This window comes from Procambarus clarkii, chromosome 45, assembly GCF_040958095.1.
Source record: "Procambarus clarkii isolate CNS0578487 chromosome 45, FALCON_Pclarkii_2.0, whole genome shotgun sequence".
Taxonomy (NCBI): domain Eukaryota; kingdom Metazoa; phylum Arthropoda; class Malacostraca; order Decapoda; family Cambaridae; genus Procambarus; species Procambarus clarkii.
In genome coordinates this window covers 5,739,262-5,761,089 of record NC_091194.1, presented here as the reverse complement: position 1 = coordinate 5,761,089, position 21,828 = coordinate 5,739,262, and the positions used below count along the sequence as shown (strand labels likewise).

The 21,828-nt window shown below is 39.5% G+C and overlaps 1 protein-coding gene across 4 annotated transcripts in view; it reads left to right on the top strand.

Annotated features, from left to right (window-relative positions):
- Window positions 1-3,869: 3,869 nt before the first annotated feature.
- The window catches only part of LOC123769811 (TATA element modulatory factor), a 36,837-nt gene continuing 18,878 nt past the window's right edge, over window positions 3,870-21,828 (top strand). The window contains exons 1-12 of one of the 4 annotated variants that reach the window (XM_069301268.1): window positions 3,870-3,979; window positions 6,050-6,218; window positions 7,578-7,709; window positions 8,481-8,579; window positions 9,331-9,491; window positions 10,757-10,889; window positions 12,577-13,139; window positions 15,268-16,010; window positions 17,040-17,222; window positions 18,271-18,369; window positions 19,296-19,453; window positions 21,277-21,423. In XM_069301268.1, coding sequence (XP_069157369.1) covers window positions 6,062-6,218; window positions 7,578-7,709; window positions 8,481-8,579; window positions 9,331-9,491; window positions 10,757-10,889; window positions 12,577-13,139; window positions 15,268-16,010; window positions 17,040-17,222; window positions 18,271-18,369; window positions 19,296-19,453; window positions 21,277-21,423 — 2,575 coding nt within the window. In that variant the 5' untranslated portion in view covers window positions 3,870-3,979; window positions 6,050-6,061. Of the gene's footprint in view, window positions 3,980-4,137; window positions 4,160-5,736; window positions 5,845-6,049; window positions 6,219-7,577; window positions 7,710-8,480; window positions 8,580-9,330; window positions 9,492-10,756; window positions 10,890-12,576; window positions 13,140-15,267; window positions 16,011-17,039; window positions 17,223-18,270; window positions 18,370-19,295; window positions 19,454-21,276; window positions 21,424-21,828 lie in introns of those variants that run through there. The other 3 variants (XM_069301269.1, XM_045761119.2, XM_069301270.1) reach the window with 3 other exon arrangements.

The window sequence follows — 21,828 nt, the reverse complement described above, 5'->3', positions numbered from 1 at the left end:
GCTCGACTTTCATTCATTCTCAGAAATTATAGAGGCCAGTCCTCGTGGGTTTCACCTTGATGTGTGGAGGCGTGCCTATGTACACCCTTAGATTGGTGGGGGGGGGGGGTACCTTGGCCCCCTCTTCTGCTCTTTGAATGTTGCATGTGTGGGAAAACAGGTGTAGACTTCCTGTTTGGCTCAAAAACCACCCGTTGGGTGAGGTTGCCTATAATTACCTAAGTGAGGGGCCATTCTTGTAGTAACGTACTAGAATGGATAAAACAATGATTAACATGTCACAATGCAGAACTGAAAACAGGCTGTGCTTTTTCATCCACAGGGTTATAAACCCATGGAACCGCATACCCGCCGACACCGTAAATGCCAAAACTTAAATGATAACATTCAGCTGGAAAAAATAATCAGGGCAAATGATGGGCATACTGTATCCAAGTATGGAGACCTCATCTTCAGAGGGACATCTGCTTAGGAGAAAGTTCAATACAGCGACAAAAATTATCCCAGAACTAAGTTGACTTATAACAAGACGGTTGAGGGTTAACACTTCAAACCAGATATGACAGGATACCGAGACCTTGAAAATACTAAACAAGTTGGGAGATATTAATAGAGACCACGTGTCTTTGAAAGGTTAAATGTAACACATACAAGGGGTGACAGCTTCAAGTTCAACAAGCCACAATGTAGTACAGAAAACGGGAGACGCTTTTTCACCCACATGGAACTGCTTACCTGCCTAAGCCGTAAATGCCACATTATTGTACTGCAGTTCAAAATCTAGCTGAAAAGGGGGGGGGGGGGACCTTTGACAAAAATTAAGATTTCTGAAATAGAAGGAATACAGAGGCCATATATATGGCATGCATAGACATGATATCAAAGCTCCAAAAAAGGAGCCGAGAGAGGTATCAAATACAGTAACATATACATGTTAGATACTGGAACGCCAGATTTGGGGACTAGAAGAACTTCTGGAACCTTCTCTATGTAAGCCACCAGCTTCCTGTCACCATTCGAGGACACTAGATGGATGATGGCCCTCAGGTATATTCAGTTAAACACTCGCAGTTCTGACAAAAGAGCATGCTTGGCTTATTTTGACTAACAGACACTTCAACTTCATGTCAGCATGATGGACAGCTCTCACACTATTATAAGATTTAATAAGTCAATATTGACTTATTATATATGTGCATAGGTGACATACTTAACATAATAGTTTCCCTTGAAAAGCTTCATAGAAAACACCTACCTTACCTAACCTACTTAGTATGTTAAGATAAGCATCTTATTGCTTCGTAATTACAATTATTACCTAACCTATACCTATAATAGGTTAAGTAACAATTGTAATTACGAAGCTATAAGATGCTTATTTTAACATACTAAGTAGGTTAGGCAAGGTCGGTGTTTTCTATGAAGCTTTTCAAGGGAAACTATTATGTTAAGTATGTCACCTATGCACATATATAATAAGTCAATATTGACTTATTAAATTTGCGAGAACGGGTTGCAACACTCATAACTTTTTTCTTGGCCTGCACATCTCGGTCTTTTTTACCTCCCTCCTTCGCAAAAAGAGGAGGGAAGGAGGACTCCGTGGGAGGAAGGGATGGACGGAGGGCCATGTAGGAAATAAGAAGGTAGGGAGTAAGGAAGGGACGAAGTGGGAATTCCGTATGAAAAGTAGGGAGGAAGTAGGAGCCCCGTTCAAGGTAGGGAGAGAGTGGGAGCTCCACGGGATTCACCAAGGTAGAATGAGAAGGTAGGATGGGATAGGTTGAGGAGGGAAGAAGGTAGAATGGGAGGGAGGGAGCACCTGAATTTACCTGAGGGCCACTAACGAAACGGTGAGCAGGTAGGGAGTTAGTTTAGTTTATTTATTATGCACCCCATACCCACGTTGTGGGCGGTAGTGGAAAGGGTTACAGAGGCACATAATGGGCTCAGGGACTGAACCCCACAATTCATTTAGCTAAGCAAGTTACAATATTGATGAGCTAGTTACAAAATTTAGTATAAGTCGTCACATCATCAATGGGTTCGAGATCGACCACAAGTACAGTTTCTACATTAAACAACTGACATGTGGAGAGCTAGTGTCACAATTGATATGTTTGTCCTGCACACCGCCCCCCATCCAGTGGGCAGCGGTAGTTAGGTTACAATCACTTAGTTAAGAACATTAGAACATAAGACTAAAGATAACTGCAGAAGCATATTGGCCCATACGAGGCAGCTCCTATTTATAACCACCCAATCCCACTATACATGAGATTGGGTGGTTTTGTGCTACAAATGTGGGCTCACCACATTTGTAGCACGGGCTACATGTGGTGAGCCCCTAATTGAGTTCGGTTATTCATAAGAACACAGAACAAAGGTAACTTCAAAAGGCCTATTGACCAATATGAGGCAGCTCCTATTTATAACCACCCAATCCCACTCATATACATGTCCAACCCACGCTTGAAACAATCGAGGGACCACACCACCACGTTACGTGGTAATTGGTTCCACAAATCAACAACCCTGTTACCGAACCAGTATTTACCCAAGTCTTTCCTGAATCTTGGGAGGGAGGGAGGGGAGGGGATGGGAAGAGGAGGGGGAAGGGAAGGAAAGGGGAGGGGAAGGGAAGGGAAGGGAAGGGAGGATCGAGGGAGGCAGGCAGGCAGGCAGGCAGGAAGGAAGGAAGGAAGGAAGGAAGGAAGGAAGGAAGGAAGGAAGGAAGGAAGGAAGGAAGGAAGGAAGGAAGGTGAAGAAGGATGGAGTAAGGGAGGAAACTAGGAAGGAATAAGGGAGGGAGGTGAAGAAGGATGGAGTAAGGGAGGAAACTAGGTAGGTAGGGAGGGAAAAAGTATAGTGAAGAAGGGTGGCATAAAGTAGGGAGGGAGGGAGGGAGTATGATGAAGAAGGATGGAGTAAAGTAGGTAAGTAGGTAGGTAGGGGAGGGAGTATGATGAAGAAGGATAGAGTAAAGTAGGGAGAGAAGGAGGAAATATGGTGAAGAAGGACCGAGTAAAATAGGTAGAGAGGGAGGGAGTATAGTAGGCAAGTAGGTAGGGAGGGAGGGAGGAAGGAAGTATAGTGAAGAAGGGTGGTGTAAAGTAGGGAGGGAAGGAGGTAGTATGGTGAAGAAAGATGGAGTAAGGTAGGTAAGTAGGTATAGGTAGGGAAGGAGGGAGAATAGTGAAGGACGTAGTAAAATAGGTAGGGAAGGAAGGAGTATAGTGAAGAAAGTGAAAGTATAGTGAACAAAACCTAAATGCTACTGTAGATCTGAAACGTTTCCTTGATAGCTACAGAACCCATGAGCAACACACTAGAAATAAGTATTTCCTTGATATCCCCAGAGTCAAACTAAATCTTTGCAAACACTCCATGCAAATAAAAAGGCCCAGTCCTCGGAATTCACTCCCTGATGAATTACAAAATTGTCCAACCTATCCCCCTATTCAAAAGTAAAACCAAAAAGTACCTAATTTCACCCTCATACTTTCCTTCCTTAATGTGCTTCAAACTCACACTGTATCTTGTACTACCCATTTCCCCCAATATTAGTACTTAAGACATATGTAGTAATCATCTCTGTGTAATCATCTCTGTCAATTTATATTGTAATTATTTGTTGATATAAAACCTTGCTAAAATTGCACCTTTTCACCTTATTACCTGATATATTAGATTAAGGACCTGCCCTAAACGCTATGCGGGTTAATGCCTTTGCAAGAATGTATAAATATCACTCTAATGTAATCTCACCCATTGTACTTTCTTGTAAATATAATATTATAAAGATGGTATATAGATTTGTATTTGGAGTAAAGTAGGTAGGGAGGGGAGGGATGGAGTGGCGAGGGAGGGGAGGGAGGGAGCCAGGGTGTCTGCGTGTCAGCTGCCACAACAACAACACCACCACCTTCCTCCTTGGCCAACTCCTGCAGATGAAGGCCCCAACACCTGCCTGAGACAGGTACTAACACCTCCCCGAGGCAGCTACTGAGTCAACACCTGCTCATGGTCGTCCTGCAGGTGGTGTGGCCGTGGTAAAGCCCTGGAGGAGCACTAAACACAGGAAACACCTGCACTTTAGCTGACGTCAAGACTCACTCCAGGCACAAGTCTTCATCATTATTGGTGTCCCTATATCACAGTAATAATAATAATAATAATGCTAATAATAATTTTTAATTGATACAAATTACATTTGAAACAAGATACGGTACTTACCTATCACCACTCACCTATAAGTGACTTTGGGGGAAGTGTAGTTGAGCTCTGTGTCCCGCCTTCTACCCGTGATGTACCTATTGCATTATAGCTTTTAACTACAGTACTTTAATGGTTGAATTCTTTGTCGTATGAGGCTTTTAAGTTGCAGACAGAGATGGCTTCCACAACTTCTTTCAATGAAATAATCGTAGGTATATAATTTTAAATTATGGACGTGCTTAATATATCATATTAAATATTGTAATTAATCATGTTATTATTTTGTCGTGAAACGCGTGAAATATCAGATGGAATTAATCGTGTTAATATTTGTCATAAAATTCTTGAAATATTTGGGTAGTGACATTATCAGCTGGAATTATACAAGTGTGTAGTGAGGTACAAGTATGAGTGGGATACAGTCAAATCGTACACAAGAGGTTTGATAAAGTTTGTTTTGTCAGAACTACATATAACTACTGTATAATAATATATAGTTGGATTAGTATGTATTAGCTTGGGCTAGGTCAGGTTGCTTTGGGTTTAGGTTGGGTCTATCTACCTTGTATCTACCTTGTGTAACTTCTTGGGATCAAGTGGCTTCAATGGGGACAGGAAGCTGGCAGATTATCAAAAGTTCCCCACTCTCCCCACATGTATTAAGAATAGTGGAAGTTGAGTAATGGGTAAAGAGTATCGGATCAACTCATTCAATTTCTTTCAGTTTTTTTCTTTATTATGCACCCTATACCCATCCTGTAGAAAGGGTTACAGAGGCACATTATAGGTTCAGGAACTGAATCCCATTGTTCATTTAGCAAAGCAAGTGAAACTCTTTGAAGCTAGGTACACAATTGCTAATGTTACATACACATGTACATATACATACAATCATTTACACAAATAAATATACATATCACTAATCTTTTTATATCACAAGTGATTCAACAAGAGAGTCACAACAGTCACTATACAAGGCACTTTACATCTATGGTGAGTCACACAGTTACTAGTCTTGCTCCACACCCACCCAGATGGGCGGCAACTCATGACACCAAAAATGTAATTTAAACAAACTTTTCTCATTTTCCTAATAATTATGTGTTGTATATACAACAACAAATACAAAATATGTGCTGAATCTTAATTAAAAATTATTAGAGCTGATTACAGTAATCTCTCAGTAGATTTTACCTGTAGTCATTTAGAGAATTGCTCATTTATATGTTATATTAAGCTATTAATCAAACAAGCCTAGATGATTTTAGGCTAATAAAGTTAGGTTATCATAGATTAGGTTAGGTTATTTGAGGCTTCAATCTCAACAAGCCACAGTGTGGGACAAAACACAAGATATGCTCTTTCACCTTTAGGGTTATAAACTCTAGAGCCACCTAGCAAACGAGGCTGTAAATGCCATAATATTACTTCAGTTTAAGATCTAGTTAGAAAATAACTTCAGGAACAATCTTCTTTGTTCTCTTCTTTTTTTCTTCAAGAATTCTTCAAATCTTTTTTCAGTTTCTGAAAAAATCATCAGAAACAAAGCTGCCAGCTTATCAAAGCTGGTGGCTTTCTTTCTCCATCGAGGCCACTAGGAAGATAGTGGCCCTCAGGTAAATTCAGGTAAATACCTATCTTGTGAGTGGTTGTGAACTTTATACCTATCCTGTTGATGAATGGCAGAAAGATTTTAGTGTCACATGATGGGTTCTGGTACTGAACTCCAGTGAATTTAAGCTAAGCAATTAGTGGTCAACTAATTACTGTATGTATAATTTTAATGTATCTATCATGCTTCTAAGATCATTAATTATATTGTTCACTTCAGGTAGCCACCACTATGAGCTGGTTTGATACTGCTGGCTTCACTTCCTTGGCAAGATCAGCTCTAAAGGAAGCTCAGCGGACTATTGATAAGGCTCTTGACATAGAGGAAAGTGATGAAAGCCCAGTTCCCTCTAAAACTCCATATTTTGCAACTATACCAACTCCGAAAGGTGAGGCATTTGGGAACTTAAAAGCAATAATTTTTACAAATATAAATTTTGTTTATTTTTTAGTGCCCAACAGGCAAACATTGCTAAATAATAATATGCAGTACAGCATTGCATATAATGTACATTCAATTTATTGCATATTTAGCTTTGTCACTCTAAGGTGAAGGAAAGAACCAAAATATGTATAAATGTACGGTATTTAAAATCAAAATTTCAGATGTAACCTGCATCCTTTCTCAAGGTACTGTATACTGTAAATGTTCCGAACAAGGTTTTAGGAGTTTGCATTTATAGATCTTGTAGAGCGCCTCACTTGGCGTCCATCATTAGATGATGATGTGATTATGCTCCCCAGGAATGTCAAAGTTTCAAAAGAATGCTCAATTATCATGATTTCTAGGAACTGTGGGCAGGATTCCATTGAATCATTATTCCTACTCTGAACATCACAAATTCTGTGCTTATGTGAATTAATGAGATTAGTTAGTTTTGCTTCCTTAAGAATAATTTTATGGTTAATTGGATTTCCTTTACTAAAAGATTTATTGTCTTTACTGTCTCTATAGAATCTATAATTATTCCTTCTACTGTATTAGGCATCTCTTTCTGTTATTCTGTATATATATGAACAGTTGTATACAATTCTTCGGTTATTAAAATCCATCTTGTGATTAAAATCCCAACAATGGTTAGCAATGGCTTTATTCTCATAAAATTTTATTACTGCTTTTTTATGGTCATCAACTCTCTTTCAGTAAACCACAACCAGTTTTGCCCATATATGATGAACTGCAATCATAACAATTTATCACAAATACCATTAGCTACAATGTTGTTCATTACCATTATCAACTTTGCCGTTGCTAACTCTACGCCCATTATCTACACTAACACCAATCCTGCTGTTATTATTGTTAACACCAACATCAACGATATGAACAAAACCATCATTATTGTTATTATTAATATTACTATTGAGCTTCTTATGGCAAAGCTTTCTCCTAATTGTATTTTGGAAATTAAATACAGTACAAATATGTGATTAGTATCACTAAGGTCTCTAGATTTCTTTTCTAAAAATGGTATATAAGGCAGCTTTACAGTCTCCATTTATTTGTATTGCTACCATTGTAGAAAATACTGTTAGCTTTTTTTCTTACAACAGTCAATGTACTTGCGGGGTTTTGACTCATAATATTGCATATACAGTGTATTGTAATATGAATGAGTTTGGATATAAATGAATATATATGGGACCTGCCTCATATGGTCCCATAGGACTTCTGCAATTATCTTTATACTTATTTTTCTTTTTATGGTCTTATTAAGTTCAAATTACAAGAAAACATTATCTTATAGGACTACCAGAGAAGCTGAAAGATGAGTCTGAGAATTTTTTTGCATCATTTGGAATAGAAAAGGCAAAGTCACCGGTCACTCCTGCAAATTCCCCAATAGATCCATCTCCAGGAACGACTCCAAAACCAAAAGGTATTTTTTTTAATTAGAGTACATTTATTACAATTTCTATGTGCTTAAAATTGTTTGTGGTGAAGAATGAACAGAGGTCTCTGGGTTGATTGGACTCATATGGCCCTGGGCTAGAGACATTTGAAGCCCTTAGAAGCTTACTTTTAATGACTTCTGGCAAGCTGAATTTTTTAGAATTATATTTGTTTTAAAATATTACATTTTAACAATACTGATTTTACAGTGCAAGTTTTATTGACACAATACAACAACTAAAAATAAACTAAGCTTTGACTGTAAAATAATCTGCAGTACTAGTGTGATGAGAGTGTGAGAGGCTGGCTGGGTAGTACAGTGCATGTTGGCCGTATAATGTACACATGTTGAGCACTCAGTGTTGAAGCTGATTAACCCCTAAATTGTGCATCTGTATAAAAGTACTACATTCAGGTGCACATAACTAAACTTACCAAATAAAATGGGAAAATCATGTATGAAAATTAGAAGACAGGAGGAAATTGCAGATAGTGAATGGAGCAGTGTAAGGGATAAATAATTGTTAATATATTTGTATGCATTCTAGTAGTCGCCACTCTGGTGGAAAATGAGGTAGTGATAATGACGTAATTCTTTGCAGAGATTTTAGTCATAGTAACGTGGCTAAAATCAATAACCTTTGCCACAAGTATCAAAATGACAGTGACATCATTTCTGTCTTGATCCATTATCAAGTTGACACCCACACATTTTCTTATGTGTGAGATGGGTTATTTATATAATACTCTGTTCCAGATGAGGAAAAGTCCAGCAGTACGACTATCATGCCTGGCAGTTTATGGGGCTCATTTACTGGATCTTTCTTTGAGAATCCTCCTGCTGCCAGAAAGAAAGGTATTAATTTCATATTTTATTTAAAATAATGCTGAATGTTGGTCAGGAAATACATTCACAATCTTTGAAACACTTTAAAGGAAGAATTGATGTGGTTTGCCCTTTTACACATTTGGTTCTCTGAAAGTGACAGTTTTTTATCCTTCAGGTTGGTCTGTACAGTGTTTCATATAGTACCCCATTACCTTGTAGTAGGCCACTCTGTGTTGTAGAATTTGATCTGCCACCCCTAATAAATATCTATAAATATATTATGTATTAAACCCTTAGCATAGTAAATACAAAGAGTATAAATCAAAAATATTTTAGTACAAAAAATATACAGTATAAAAGTAAAAATATGCAAAATAAATATATTGATAGAGCAGTGTGCAGCCTTGTACATCTTGGACCCTTGGTATGAATCGTGCATCACTTCTACAATGTATTGATTGTTTTAAACCATATCTATGGATCCAGTAGTACAGTGGTCTACATCCTCAACTTACAATTGAGGAACCTGGGTTCAGTCCCCTAGCAGAAAAATAGGCATATAGGAGTTAGGCAACTTTTGTGGGTTGAATCCTTGGGAAGGGCAGTAATTGGTGTAGGGCAGGCCAGGGAGATATCAATAAGCCTCAGTACAGGCTGCCTATCCCCAATAATAGGAATTATATATATATAACATTATTTTCAAAACCTTCTCATATGTTTATTAGTTACTTTTATGTGAATGTTTGATTAGTGAATATTTGAAGGGTTCATCTTGCAGAAGTTTGTGAAGCAACAAGTGGATCAGAAAAGAGCATAGTGGCTACACAGCCTCCTCGCAATAGCACAAGTTTACCAACCCTACAACTAACAACCAGTCCTGTATCTACCCAGCCTCGCACATCTAGTTTGGAAGATCATGAAAGCAGTAAAGAGGTTCAGGTAAATGGCAAGATATTTAATATAGCTGTGTTTTTCCTAGTTTTCAACTGTAAATTTTTTGCCAATCTAGAATTGTTTGTAATTTGGATGATCAAATCTAACCGACATTATAATGCTTTTTTTTTTATAACTGGTTACTTGTCATATTAAATGTCCACAAAATAAACATTAGTTAGTGAATGCATAATGAAATCACAAGAATGTGTTGAATCTGTGAATAAATATTGAGGCCATGTGATGGGATTGAATCCATGTCCCTGAGGAGTTTAGGGATGCAGGGCCTCAGCTTCTTACTGCCTCATTTTGTCCCCATATTTGTTTTTGTCTTCTCTTTCACTTAATTCATTCATATACAGCAGCTTCATTCCATCTGTCTAAAAACTTTAATGCTTTGTTCCATTTAGGAATTCATCCCTCAGGAGGTGGCTTTGTATAAGTGTTTCATATGTTCTTTGTACATGTTTCTTTAAGCAATTCTCCAGACATTGTTGTTTTTCAGTGTAGGTTAATGGCAGTTGTTTATTAGTTCTTGTAGAGAGTCAAAATAATGTTTGAAAATTACACACCTTAATCCCCCACCTCTAATAGGAAGGGAAATGATGACGTTTCGGTTTGTCACTCCCTTTGTTTTCATGTGTGGGTGTTGGGTGTCTATTAGTTCTTCAAAGTGTTTTACCATCCTAATTACAGTATTTGATATATGTTTTACCAATATCAGTCTCACTGCTATAATGGTAAACTAAAAGTTTTTCCTAATGTAAAGGCTTATTTATTGGTCTTGAATATTTTTGCTGCAATAAGCAGGAATGCTTACTTTACAAACAAGTATCATTCACTGCAATAGTTTTAAAAATGCATTAAAACCGTAATATTAATATTGTGAAACATCCCGTTCAGATATCTGTCCTTCAGAACAGGAATTTAGGTCTTGTAACTGTGGCCTCATATTGACCCAAGAAAAAATGAAGGGTTGCAGTTAAATGGTTAAACTTAAATATCTGAAGAAGACACAAAATTCCCATAGATACTAAGGTATTAAATACATAAAACCTATAAGAATTGTTACATTTTAGAAATCAGTTACCTATATGGGAGCAGTTTGCAGGGATGGAGTTCACTGACTAGTTCACTGGCATAAGTGAAGAAGTGTGCAAAAGTGCAGTTCCACTTACTAGTTCCTGGTTTAATCAGTTAATTTCTCATAATAGAAACACTAAATATGATTAACAAAAGAATTGTATTATTAATAACTTTTGTCCTTGCAGTTGAATGACAAAAGTAACGAGGGCCAGCAGGTTGCAGACGCGACTAGCAATGATGATGGAGCTGTCAACGAGTGGGGTTGGGGCTGGGAGAGCAGCATTATGGTCATGTCTGGAGACCATCAACACCTAGAAGGTAAGAAGCATTTGCATAACCCTTAACTCTGACACTGCTCCAAACACTACCTGCAATTCCCTTCTGTGTTCCATTTGCTGTGTATTTTTTTTTTTTAATATGATTTGTTATCTATTTTTAGTCAAGCTCTCCTCAATATTATACTTTTAAATAGGTGTGCTGTTTAATACTTCAAGTGTGTGTGTTAAATAGGCCAATTTCATCCATGATGTGCATGTCAGCTAGGGTCATTTTGAGGTCTAGCGTAAGATTTAAAACTCCCGTGGATGCAGGAGGCTCGCATCCACTTCCTTAGGCCTCCAGTAAACAGATGCCATTTTGGAAAAAAAATTGTGGGGACTCTTCTTAGGTGTGAGAACCTCAGTACCGAGACAGCAATCATTGGTAATGCATGCAGCAGCAGCTCACAGCACCGACATGCAGCTTGTACCCACAGCATCATTTAATACTTTCGCACTTTGGGCGAGCGAACGCCAGACCACCCCAAGGTGGGTTGGGCATTCCATGTGAGTGCGCGGTAATACTGAAAAGTGTATTCTTTTTTCAATTTTGTCACCTCATTTCTCGTTCTAGGTCTTTCATTTTGGTATCAATGTGTTTGCAATAAAATTCCCTACAAGATTATGTGCATATAATGTCCAAAACCACGGAGCGCCCCACCCACAGCCAAGCCGAAAGCAAAAAAATGTTTTTAATTTTTGACGCACTGATGCGTCATTTCCCCACATTCGTTTAATAAACTTTTGGCGCCTCACTGAGTCGTCATCCCGCGAAAGTGTTAATGATGATGAAATAAATAAGTAGCTGCAATAATTTAAGGATGATGGTGATAAGGAAGATCCTGATAGTGAGAAACACTTATAAGTTCAGATAACAGTAAACCAGTGATGACAATGTTCACAGTATGGGGCAGGCAGCCACAGCACACAGCTGTTGATATAAGCCTAACATATGAATACACTGGCTGCCTGTCCCCTGACAAAATGAATTATTATTATTATAAATGCACTTCTATTCCCCCACATACACTCCTGTCTTCCCCACATGCACTTCTCTTCCCCCCACATGCACTCATATGTGTGTTGCACTGGTTCACCAAGAAAGGTGATGAGATGGACATTGTATGATAACTCTGAACATTTACCCATTAGTGAATCTTTTCCAGCCCTCCAAGGATTCTGACCCAGCATGATACACATGAGCAAGGTTATAGTGTAAAATACTGTACTGTGAGTGTAAAATATTGTATATGCATAATTTAGCAACTTTCAGATACAAAAGAACTTTGGTTCGTTTTGATTAGGTTCCATACACGTCTATCCATTAGAGCAGGGGAGTATATTGACAGGATCTAGCGAAGGAATGATTTCCCATTGTTGGGGACAGGAAGACTATTCATGTACTTAAATTGAGGTCTCCCTAGGTCAACTTCTGACCATTCCCAGGATGCAACCTACAACATTGCCTATCTCCTGGGTACCTATTTACTTCTAGGTGAACAGATGCATCAAATGTAACAAAATATGCCCAACTCTTTCTGTTTCACCTGGGAATTGAACCTGGGCCCCTTAGTTGTGGATCAAGAATGTAGCATGGTATCCTATACTGCAAATTTTTATATAAATTTATAGTTTGTATTAGGAGGTGCTTTTCTATACTCCAGTTCTACTTAACACTTATATTTCAGGAGAGTTTGGAACAATACATGGTGAACTAGAGGCTCGTGAAGACAGTTTAGCCGACGATGCTATTGACATAGAAGGTTTTGCTAAAAGTCGACTTGTGGTGGGGAGCGTTGACAGTGACACCGGAGGGTTTGTACGACAGGAGAGCCAAGGTTCTCTTTCTGGACGCTCGGTTGATCTGGATGTTCCATCTGCCATATCTGAAGATGTGTTTTTGGGAGAGGAAGAGGACGAGACTGATCATATGACTGAAAAAATAAGTGAAAGTGTAGAAGAAGAAAGGTTCCAAAGCTGTAGTAGTGTGAGTAGTAAGAGTGACGGCTATGAAAGAAGAACTATGGTGTCGTGCACTAACTCTGAAAGTAATACACCAGACAGTATAGTGGTGCTTACCTCTGACAGCAGCTCACCTGATGGAGAGGTGTCAGGCACTTTTTCTGAAGCAACCAGAACCAAATTAACTGTAAATTTTGTCTATGGAAAAGTTACCAGTCCCATTAGTTCTCCTGAATCAATTGAAGTCCTTGGTTCATCCAGTTTAGTTACCTCACCCTCCTCCATAGAGGTAAGTTATAAAATTGTGAATATTATTTTATGTGGCTTTTGTACTGATATATTCTGATTATATAAACCCTTACCCTGAGCAAGTTTGGAAAGTGCAAATTCTGACATGCGAATTCATTTTTTTGCAACAATTTTGAAATTGGGTGGGGCAAAGTTTGTCTATATGCCTAAGGTTCATGCACATTACATGATGTTTTTGCGAGCGAGTCATCCCCTTGAGTACAAGGATTCCGCTAAGCTTTTGGGGTTAATCTTTGACACTCGTTTGTCTTAGTTGCCCCATATCTCTTACCTCAGAGTTGAATGCTCTAAGGCCCATACCCTCCTTAAGGTTTTGTCCTGTACTCTTGAGGAGCGGATAGGCGCGCACTCCTCGCTTTACATTTCTCTCTCACCCTGTCTAAACTCGATTATGGTTGCCCTGCTTACTCGTCTGCTTTTCCTTCTACTCTTTGCCGTCTTGATGCTTTGCACCATACTGGATTGTGCCTCAGCTCTGGTGCCTTTCGTTCGACTCCCACCCTTAGCTTGTATGTTGACACTGGCTTCCTATCTCTCCGGGACCGCCATGATCGCTATTGTCTTCGCTATCTTGCGCCGTCCTTGCAACATCCTTCCTCTCGCCTGTTGTGCTTTGACTTTTACCCCTCCTGTAGTTCCTGTTCCTCTTCACCACCTCCCTCTTTCTGTCTAGTTATCTCGCCTATAGGATTCTCTTTCAGTTCATATTTCTAATATTTCTCCTCGTCTTGTTCCTTCATTGCCCCGGTGGTGAGTCCCGCTTCCAAAATTTTGTTCTTCCTTGACCCGCATCATTAAAGCTTTTACCCCTCCAACTGTTCTGAAACGCCTTTTCCTTGAGCACTTTTCTTCACTCTCCCGCTCCGTTTCCATCTTCACCGATGGGTCTAAGTCTGTGGATGGTGTAGGCTACTCTGTTCTTTTTCCTGACTGCACTTATATGTGTCACCTACCTCCAGAGACTAGCATCTTCACAGCAGAACTTTATGCTATTCTCTATGCTCTTTGTCTCCTGCTTTCTCGTTGTCAATCTTCCTTTGTTGTTGTCGTTGACTATCGTAGTGCCTTCATGGCTCTCGGGTCCTTCAATCCAGTCCATCCAGTGGTCATCGAGATTAAACATTGGCTGTTTCTTATTTCCAGTAAATTTAAGTCAGTTGAGTTTTGCTGGGTTCCCAGCCATATTGGTGTTTCTTTAAATGAGCGTGCGGACCCTGCCGCCAGGGAAGGGAAGCTGTCCGCTCCTGGCCCATCTCCCGTTTAGGTATTGTATTCCTTATTCCGACTTTTACTCAGTTATTCATTCCTCCATCCTTACCCATTGGCAAGATTGTTGGTCTTCTTTTATTTTTAACAAATTGCATACTCTTAAGGGTAGTGTGTCCTCATGGCCTTCCTCCTACCACCATAACTGGTGATGGGAAATGGCTCTGGCGAGGTTGCATATTGGCCATACACGCTTAACTCACGGTCACTTAATGGAGCGCCGCCCTGCTCCTTATTGTCCAAATTCCACTGTCCCTCTTACAATCGTGCATATTCTTGTTGAATGTCCTGGATTCCAAGACGAGCGTGTGTCTTGCTTTCCGACCGTCCCTTGCGGTTGCTTGTCCCTCGATAGAATTCTTGGTGAATCGGATACTTTTGATATCGTTCCCCTTATGCATTTCTGTTCTCGTATTTGGATCATTGGTGATATTTAGCGCCCTCTGATTGTTCCGCACATTCGATGGTGCTACATAACCATCCCGGTTTGGTGCCTTTTTTTGATAATTACTTTCTTTTGCAAGTGACCCCAAGAGTCTTCATTTATCATAAAAATAATTAATAATTTTTTTTTCAGAGGCAGGAAGCCTGTGTGTGTAATTACCTAAGTGTAGTTACAGGATGAGAGCCATGCTCGTGGTGTCCCATCTTACTGCTACTCTTTGTCATATGACACTTTAAAACTACAGTACTGTATTGACTTTTGGCATCCATCGCCTTCTCACTTAACTTGATCCAACCATCTACCACTCCGTTTACAAAAGAATAATTTCTGATCATGAGTTTGTCTTAAGGTGTATAGTGTCTTGTTTTATATGAAAATGATTGTCTATCTTTTTCAGGTGCTAAGCGGTCCCTCGTCCAGTGACTCAACTCCTACACATCAAGACTCGTGTAATGATACGCTCATACTAGACCTAAGTCCTCCACAAAATGTTGTGAGCACACAACCCACATTACAGCTATTGGTGAACACTAACATGAAATCAGACCTCCATCCATCTTTAGGTCAACATGTTCCACCCCAAGAAATTGTAGTAGGTGATCCTTGTGTAGAAAATTATGATTCAGAAACAAGATCTTTAGAATCGACTGTAATAAAACAGCCAACACCTTGGGACAAAAGCTTGGCCTCCACTCACAAACCTACAACTGAGTTTACTTGTAGTATAAGAGACGGTGATTCCAGTTCACTGGCGAGTAGTGGCTTAGCGGAAGATACTTCAGTCAGTGAAAGTTTGCACAGTACCTCAACCTCCAGCATGCAAACTGTGTTGGATGCCAGTATAATCACTCAGGAGCACACTCTCGGTAGTCCGTCACCTTCAGTGGCACTTGAACTTATCACACAGTCTTCAGCATCAGAGAGCTCTGCAACATCTGCTGATAATACCCAGTCAGAAGAGAATGATGCATTATTAGAGGACAGAAGAGTTGTTACTCACACTGGTGTTGTATGTGCAGATGGAGCTCCTGGAGAGGAAGTAGAGGGTGCCGCACCGGCCATATCATTAGATATTTCCGTGGAAAGTGGAGGTAGTTCGGACACTATCACAGCTTCAGTGGATTCTACTCAGATGGTTTGGTTAGTTACCCTTTATGTTTCTGGATCTTGTATCCATTGTGCTAGAGCTTTTTGTGTGCTGTTGTCTCTTTATTAGTATTTAACTCAGCATGAACAAAATGTTCTAATGAAAAAAGTGCGAATAAGGTAAAAAAAAAAAAAGTGAAAGGGAGAATTTTAGGTACTTGTTTAACTGAATAGGGATTAAACTCCAGTTGCTGAGACCACCTCATTATTCTCAACTACCATGATACCTTCCCAGTCTGTTTGATTTACCATAGGTTATTTAGGTTTTCCCAGTAGAATTACATTATACTTTTGTCTAGCACCAAACCTAGGTTACCACACCAGGCTCTAATATTTTCAAATGGCTGCTAGAAACGAGTACAGCACGAAAGTCGTTGTTGTAGTTGTTGTTTAAGATCCAGCTACTCGGAACAAAAGTTCCAAGTAGCACGGGGTATGATGATCCCGAAGTTGACTTTGTGTGAGAGAGTTCCCTCAATAAAGGTGATTGCAGTCAAGTGTCTTGGCCTACAGGTAATAATATGGAGATGCTGGAAAGTAGAAAGTAGAGTTGTATTATTAAATTTGGACAAACTGGAAAAGTTTTTAGATTTATGTTGCTAATGAAACCTAACCATCCTAGGCCTAATACATGCTGTCTGAGGCCTGATATAGTACATATAGCTATACTAGGCCTAGGAATATTTTGGTTTAGTTTTTAGCTTTATTTTTTCCAAACTATCAAATGCAGTACCCAGTTCTAAAGTAGTACCCAGTTTTACTTTCTATTTAGCCATCACGTAAATATTTGTATGATCATCCCCATACTGTACTGTAGTTACAAAAAGTACTACCTTATCAGGAGGATGGGTGGCTAAAAAATAATTTAGTAGAAATTGAAAATAAGAAAAATGAAAAAAAAAAAAGGAAAAAATTTGTTTCTTGAAAGTCTGACTTTTAGAAGAGCCCATAGGCTGAATGATATTAATATAGTGAGGATTTTAAGTTGCATATACCCTACAATTTGTTGTCCTTTATTTATAGGAGTGTTACACGTGTGGGTGAGCAGGAGCATCAAGGAAGCAATGAGAATGTTGATGACACTATGAGTAATTCAGGAGGAGCAGTTGTGCGTTGTCTGCTGGAGGAGGCAATAGGAGATGAGGAAGCTGCTAGCGGAGCATCTCCTCCACCAGAGAGAGAGCACTCCCCCTCATCTTCAGAACGGTGAGCTTACTGTCCATGTTTCGTAATATGTTTGAAGTGCTAATACAATACATTGCGACCTTGAGTTGGTGAACTTTGAGACCAGCTGCAATTCATTACATTTGGAGATATCTTTCAACCAGAGATCTTTTGGAAGCATTTGTGTGACAATTTTTGTTTGTGAATAGAACACAAGAAAAATGCATTGTCATAAACTACATCTCTAGTGTACAGTAATGAATCATATACATGTACTGTAATGTAAGTACTAGAACATCCAAATTCTATCAACCCAAATCTTTGTGTAATCTGAATAAATTTGTTAAGAGTATTTGACTGCTAAACTCTGATAACAATTTTGAGTACCGAGATATTTGCATGAAGAAAACCTGAATAAATTCATTTCAAGTTTTTGTCTGCTCAACTCAAATTAAAATTTGAGTTAAAGTACTGAGATTACTGCTGAAAGGGAAAACAAGTAAATTTGAGTTCAAGTTTTTGATGGCTCAATTCAAATAAAATTTGGGTTATTGAGATTTTTGGCAAAGGAAAACCCAAATAAATTATTTTTTGTTTGGAAAGGGGGTGGGGGAAATTTCCAGGAATAATTTTGACTAGCCAGAATGGGGGTGGGAGACCCCACATACTGTAATTTGGATTATCGAGCATTCGTGTGATAACCTTTAGTGTGGCTGTTATGCAGGTGGTGTGAGGGACTGTCAATGAGCCCTGCAATTCTGCATAGCCAATGTTTTGCATTTTTAATAGAATTATCAAATCTAATTTAATTTGTATTTCCAGTATAGACAAATGTTGATTTATTCAACTTACCCCATTCCCCCTTTTTACCCACCTTGAGATGGTTACCTTGAAATGATTTTGGGGCGTGTCGTCCCCACGGCCTGGTCCTCAACCTGGCCTCCTCCCACAAACTCATTTATTGATGTGCTGCTGAATCCATCTCTCAATTATTGCATGATGTGGCCCACCACAGTGCCAAAATGCCTGCATAAATTCATGGCAGTTAACAAATAAATAGTCTTCAATTTTTGTTTTTTGTTTTTTTTAGGTCTGAGGCTCTTAAGGTTGGTTCCGGTCATACGTCTGGTCACAGCTCAGGAGATGAAGTTGAGACCACTACATCCTCAGACATTGAAGTTATATCCAGGTTAGTTTAGCCTAAGTACTTGGCCACAAGTTATCGGATCATTAATTATCAGGACGCCCATCCAGTATCACAAAATTTCTTTAAAAGCAGTGTGCAAGATTTGATCTGATTGCATGGTTCTACTTTTAGTACTGAAAGATGAAGAAAACTGGCATAAAAAAAGGGATTGACACTTTCTGGAGTTTTAAAAGACAACTTGGTTTGAATATTGGAGATTCGACTTCCATCGCATCCATGAACTAGAATTAAAAAAAATATTGTTGAAAAGGCCCAACTTAGGAAAAATTTACTCGGGGAAAAGTGGTTGCTTGACTTGCTTCCCCGCTAGATACAAAACTGGTTCCAAGATGGCTTGGGCATGTTGAACTAGTGGACCATGGTACAGCATATTGATGATGATAATGGTACAGTATGTAGATGATGGTATGCAAGAGATGAGGATGGAACAGCATGTAGGAGATGAGGATGGTACAGCATGAAGGAGATGAGGATGGAACAGCACATAGATGAAAATGGTATGGTATATAGATGATAATGATGGTGCAGTATGTAGATGATGGTAGGGTATGTAGGAGATGATGATGGTACGGTATCTAGATGATGATGGTACAGTATTTAGATGATGATGGTACGGTATGTAGGAGATGATGGTAGGGTATGTAGGAGATGATTATGGTACAGTATCTAGATGATGGTACAATATTTAGATGATGATGGTACGGTATGTAGGAGATGATGGTATGGTATGTAGGAGATGATGATGGTACAGTATGTAGATGATAACGGCACAGTATATAGATGATATATATATACTGTGTACATACATGTGAAATCTCAAACATAACTGTAGTTACAGATGTGCACGTTAATACATATTCACCTCTTTTAATTCTTGCTATTTTTACTTTCTTATCTGCAACACACAGTCCTAGCCTAGATGGCAGCACTGTGGCACGCGGATCTGGCACTGCGTCTCGCATTTGGGTAACTGCTCAGCGTGGGTTGCGTTCTGTGCTCAACGACCGATCAGAGTCGCCTGCCTCAGATTCTTCCAGCAATAACAAGAAGATCAGTAATGAGAAAGGTAATACATAATTTGACTGTAGTACTGTACATGCTTTCATTGAGCCTTTCAAGTAAATTAGCTTATTAAAAGTTGTTTAGGGTTTATTTCATGTGCGACTCCCTTATAGTGATTCTCCAAAGCCTTGCTTAGCTTTGCCGCACCTCATCTACTCTCGTTGGCAGTCACTGGTAGATGTTTCTGCTGATACTACAGCTTACGCTCTGGTTTTGCTGTCTTCTTCTCTAATCATTTCCCTTCTCCCTCTTATATTTCTTCTCCACCCCTATTCCATATCCCTTCCCCACCTACTCCTACTTTCCTCTACCCTCTCTTCCCTGTCTGTTACCTGCCTGATGGGGTTCTGGGAGTTCTTTGATTTCCCAAGCCCAGCCCAAGATCATGTTACTGAATGTCAGCCCAAGACATGTTACTGAAGACGGCAGCCAGTGCAGCAAACTTACGAACATTGTGGACACGAGGATAGACCACAGGCTGGCTGGGCCAAATAACTCTGCAGACGACCAGAACCCTGGAACAGGGAAGAAGGGAAACCGGGTCAACCCAAAGCATGTTCCCAGCCACCGAGGCCGTGGCACGCAGGTAACGGTGGAGAGCTGCAACCAAGCACAACACATGATGCACCCACCCCCAGCCTGACCAACCAAGCATCAACAACCCAAGAATCCCTCCGGTCTCATTCTTCGCCAGAAAAGAAGAAGATGGCTGCAAACGAACAAACCTACCACCAGGACATAAAGAGCAGAAATCCCTACGCTGGAGGAGAGCATGAAGCTCCCCAACCCAACCCCCAGAGCCAAAGCCAACAAGAAAAGAGCCTTTGCTGAACAATCCTGAACCAAAGGGGCCCACCACAAACGGAGAAGAGAGAAAGGAGAGCATGGTTCAACTCCATGCACATTGACTGTTGCCAGGGTCTAATACATTCATATCAGCCCAGATAGCTCCGGGGAGTCTCTGGGTCTCACTCAGAAAATGGCGTTTCATTACATTCAACGCTGTTTTTTTTGTTTACTTTTTACTCTACTCATATTTTGGCCTGTGCAGTGTTAAATATTTTATATAGCATTTGTCAGCATTACATTGTAGAACCCTGGACCAAATGAAAAAAATATTTGTTTAATTTTTCATCAGAAATGTTCTAAATTAAGGAATCTGAATGCAAAAGCAAACAAAATACCAAAATAAATGTATTCAATATAGATCATTATGTTGCCCGAAGTGCTGTCATTGTCATTTGTTGATAGGGGACCAGGAGCTAAATCCTGCCTGACTCCAAATTATTTTGTGGCCTTCCCTGATTGGAGGCCTGGTCAGAGATTGGGCTGTGGGGACTTGATACTCAGAATCAATGCAAGGTAACTGCAAATTAACCAGATGGTGGGAGCTATTGGAACAATATGCACAACATTTGTATTCAAACACCAACACAAGACAATCTTCACTTGACTCCTATAGTACAGTGTTCTATGTCTTTGACTCACAATCAAAGATCCCGGGTTCAATCCCTGGGAAGGGCACGTTTTATTTCACGTGATGCCTCTGTTCACCTAACAGGAATAGGGAGTACCAGTACCTAACCTGGGAGTTAGTCAACTGTTGTGGGTTTTGTCTTGGGAAAGGTCAGTAGTTGGCCTATAGGAAGAAGGGGGCAACCTCGATAACTCTAAGTACTACTGTACAGTTTTCTTGTCTACAGCAAGAATTTGACAATGACCTCATGGTACTTGTTGATCAACACATGATAATGACCACACTTTGAGGGTTAAAATATAGTTGTTTGAATCTGGACATTTATACTACCATACATTTTGTTTGTCAAGTGGAAACTGTTCCCTCATCCATGACCACAAGCTTCACCAGTATCAGCGAATCAGAAGGAGACATGTATAATCCTCTGGGCCAAGGCAGCCTCACCCTCGATCCTGTCCACATCTCCCAAGTCCTCATCCAGCCTCATTTTGAAAAAGGTACATTGACTCTCCATGAAATGTTTGGTAATACTGGTGAAAGTTTGTGAGACTTGTAAATTTTGCAATGGTAATGGTTTTGGGTTCTTGGTGAGGTGTTTAACCTTTTTGATGCTACTGTATATAATTGAATAGTGAAGGAAAACCATTCACTGCGATATCCGTGTTTTGCCAAATACTGCACATTGTGACAAGTTTCAAATTTCTGAAACAATTTTCTAGACAATTGGCCTTCAGAATAGGAATTTGGACCTGGTAGTTGTGGCCATTTGGTTGCATTAGCATAAGCATTATCCTATTTGGTAGATCTAAACAGTTGGGAATGATTAGTAACACAATTCATGTGCAAGTGTATTATTAAACCCAAATTTCGGATGAACCTATATATTTTATCACAACGTTTGT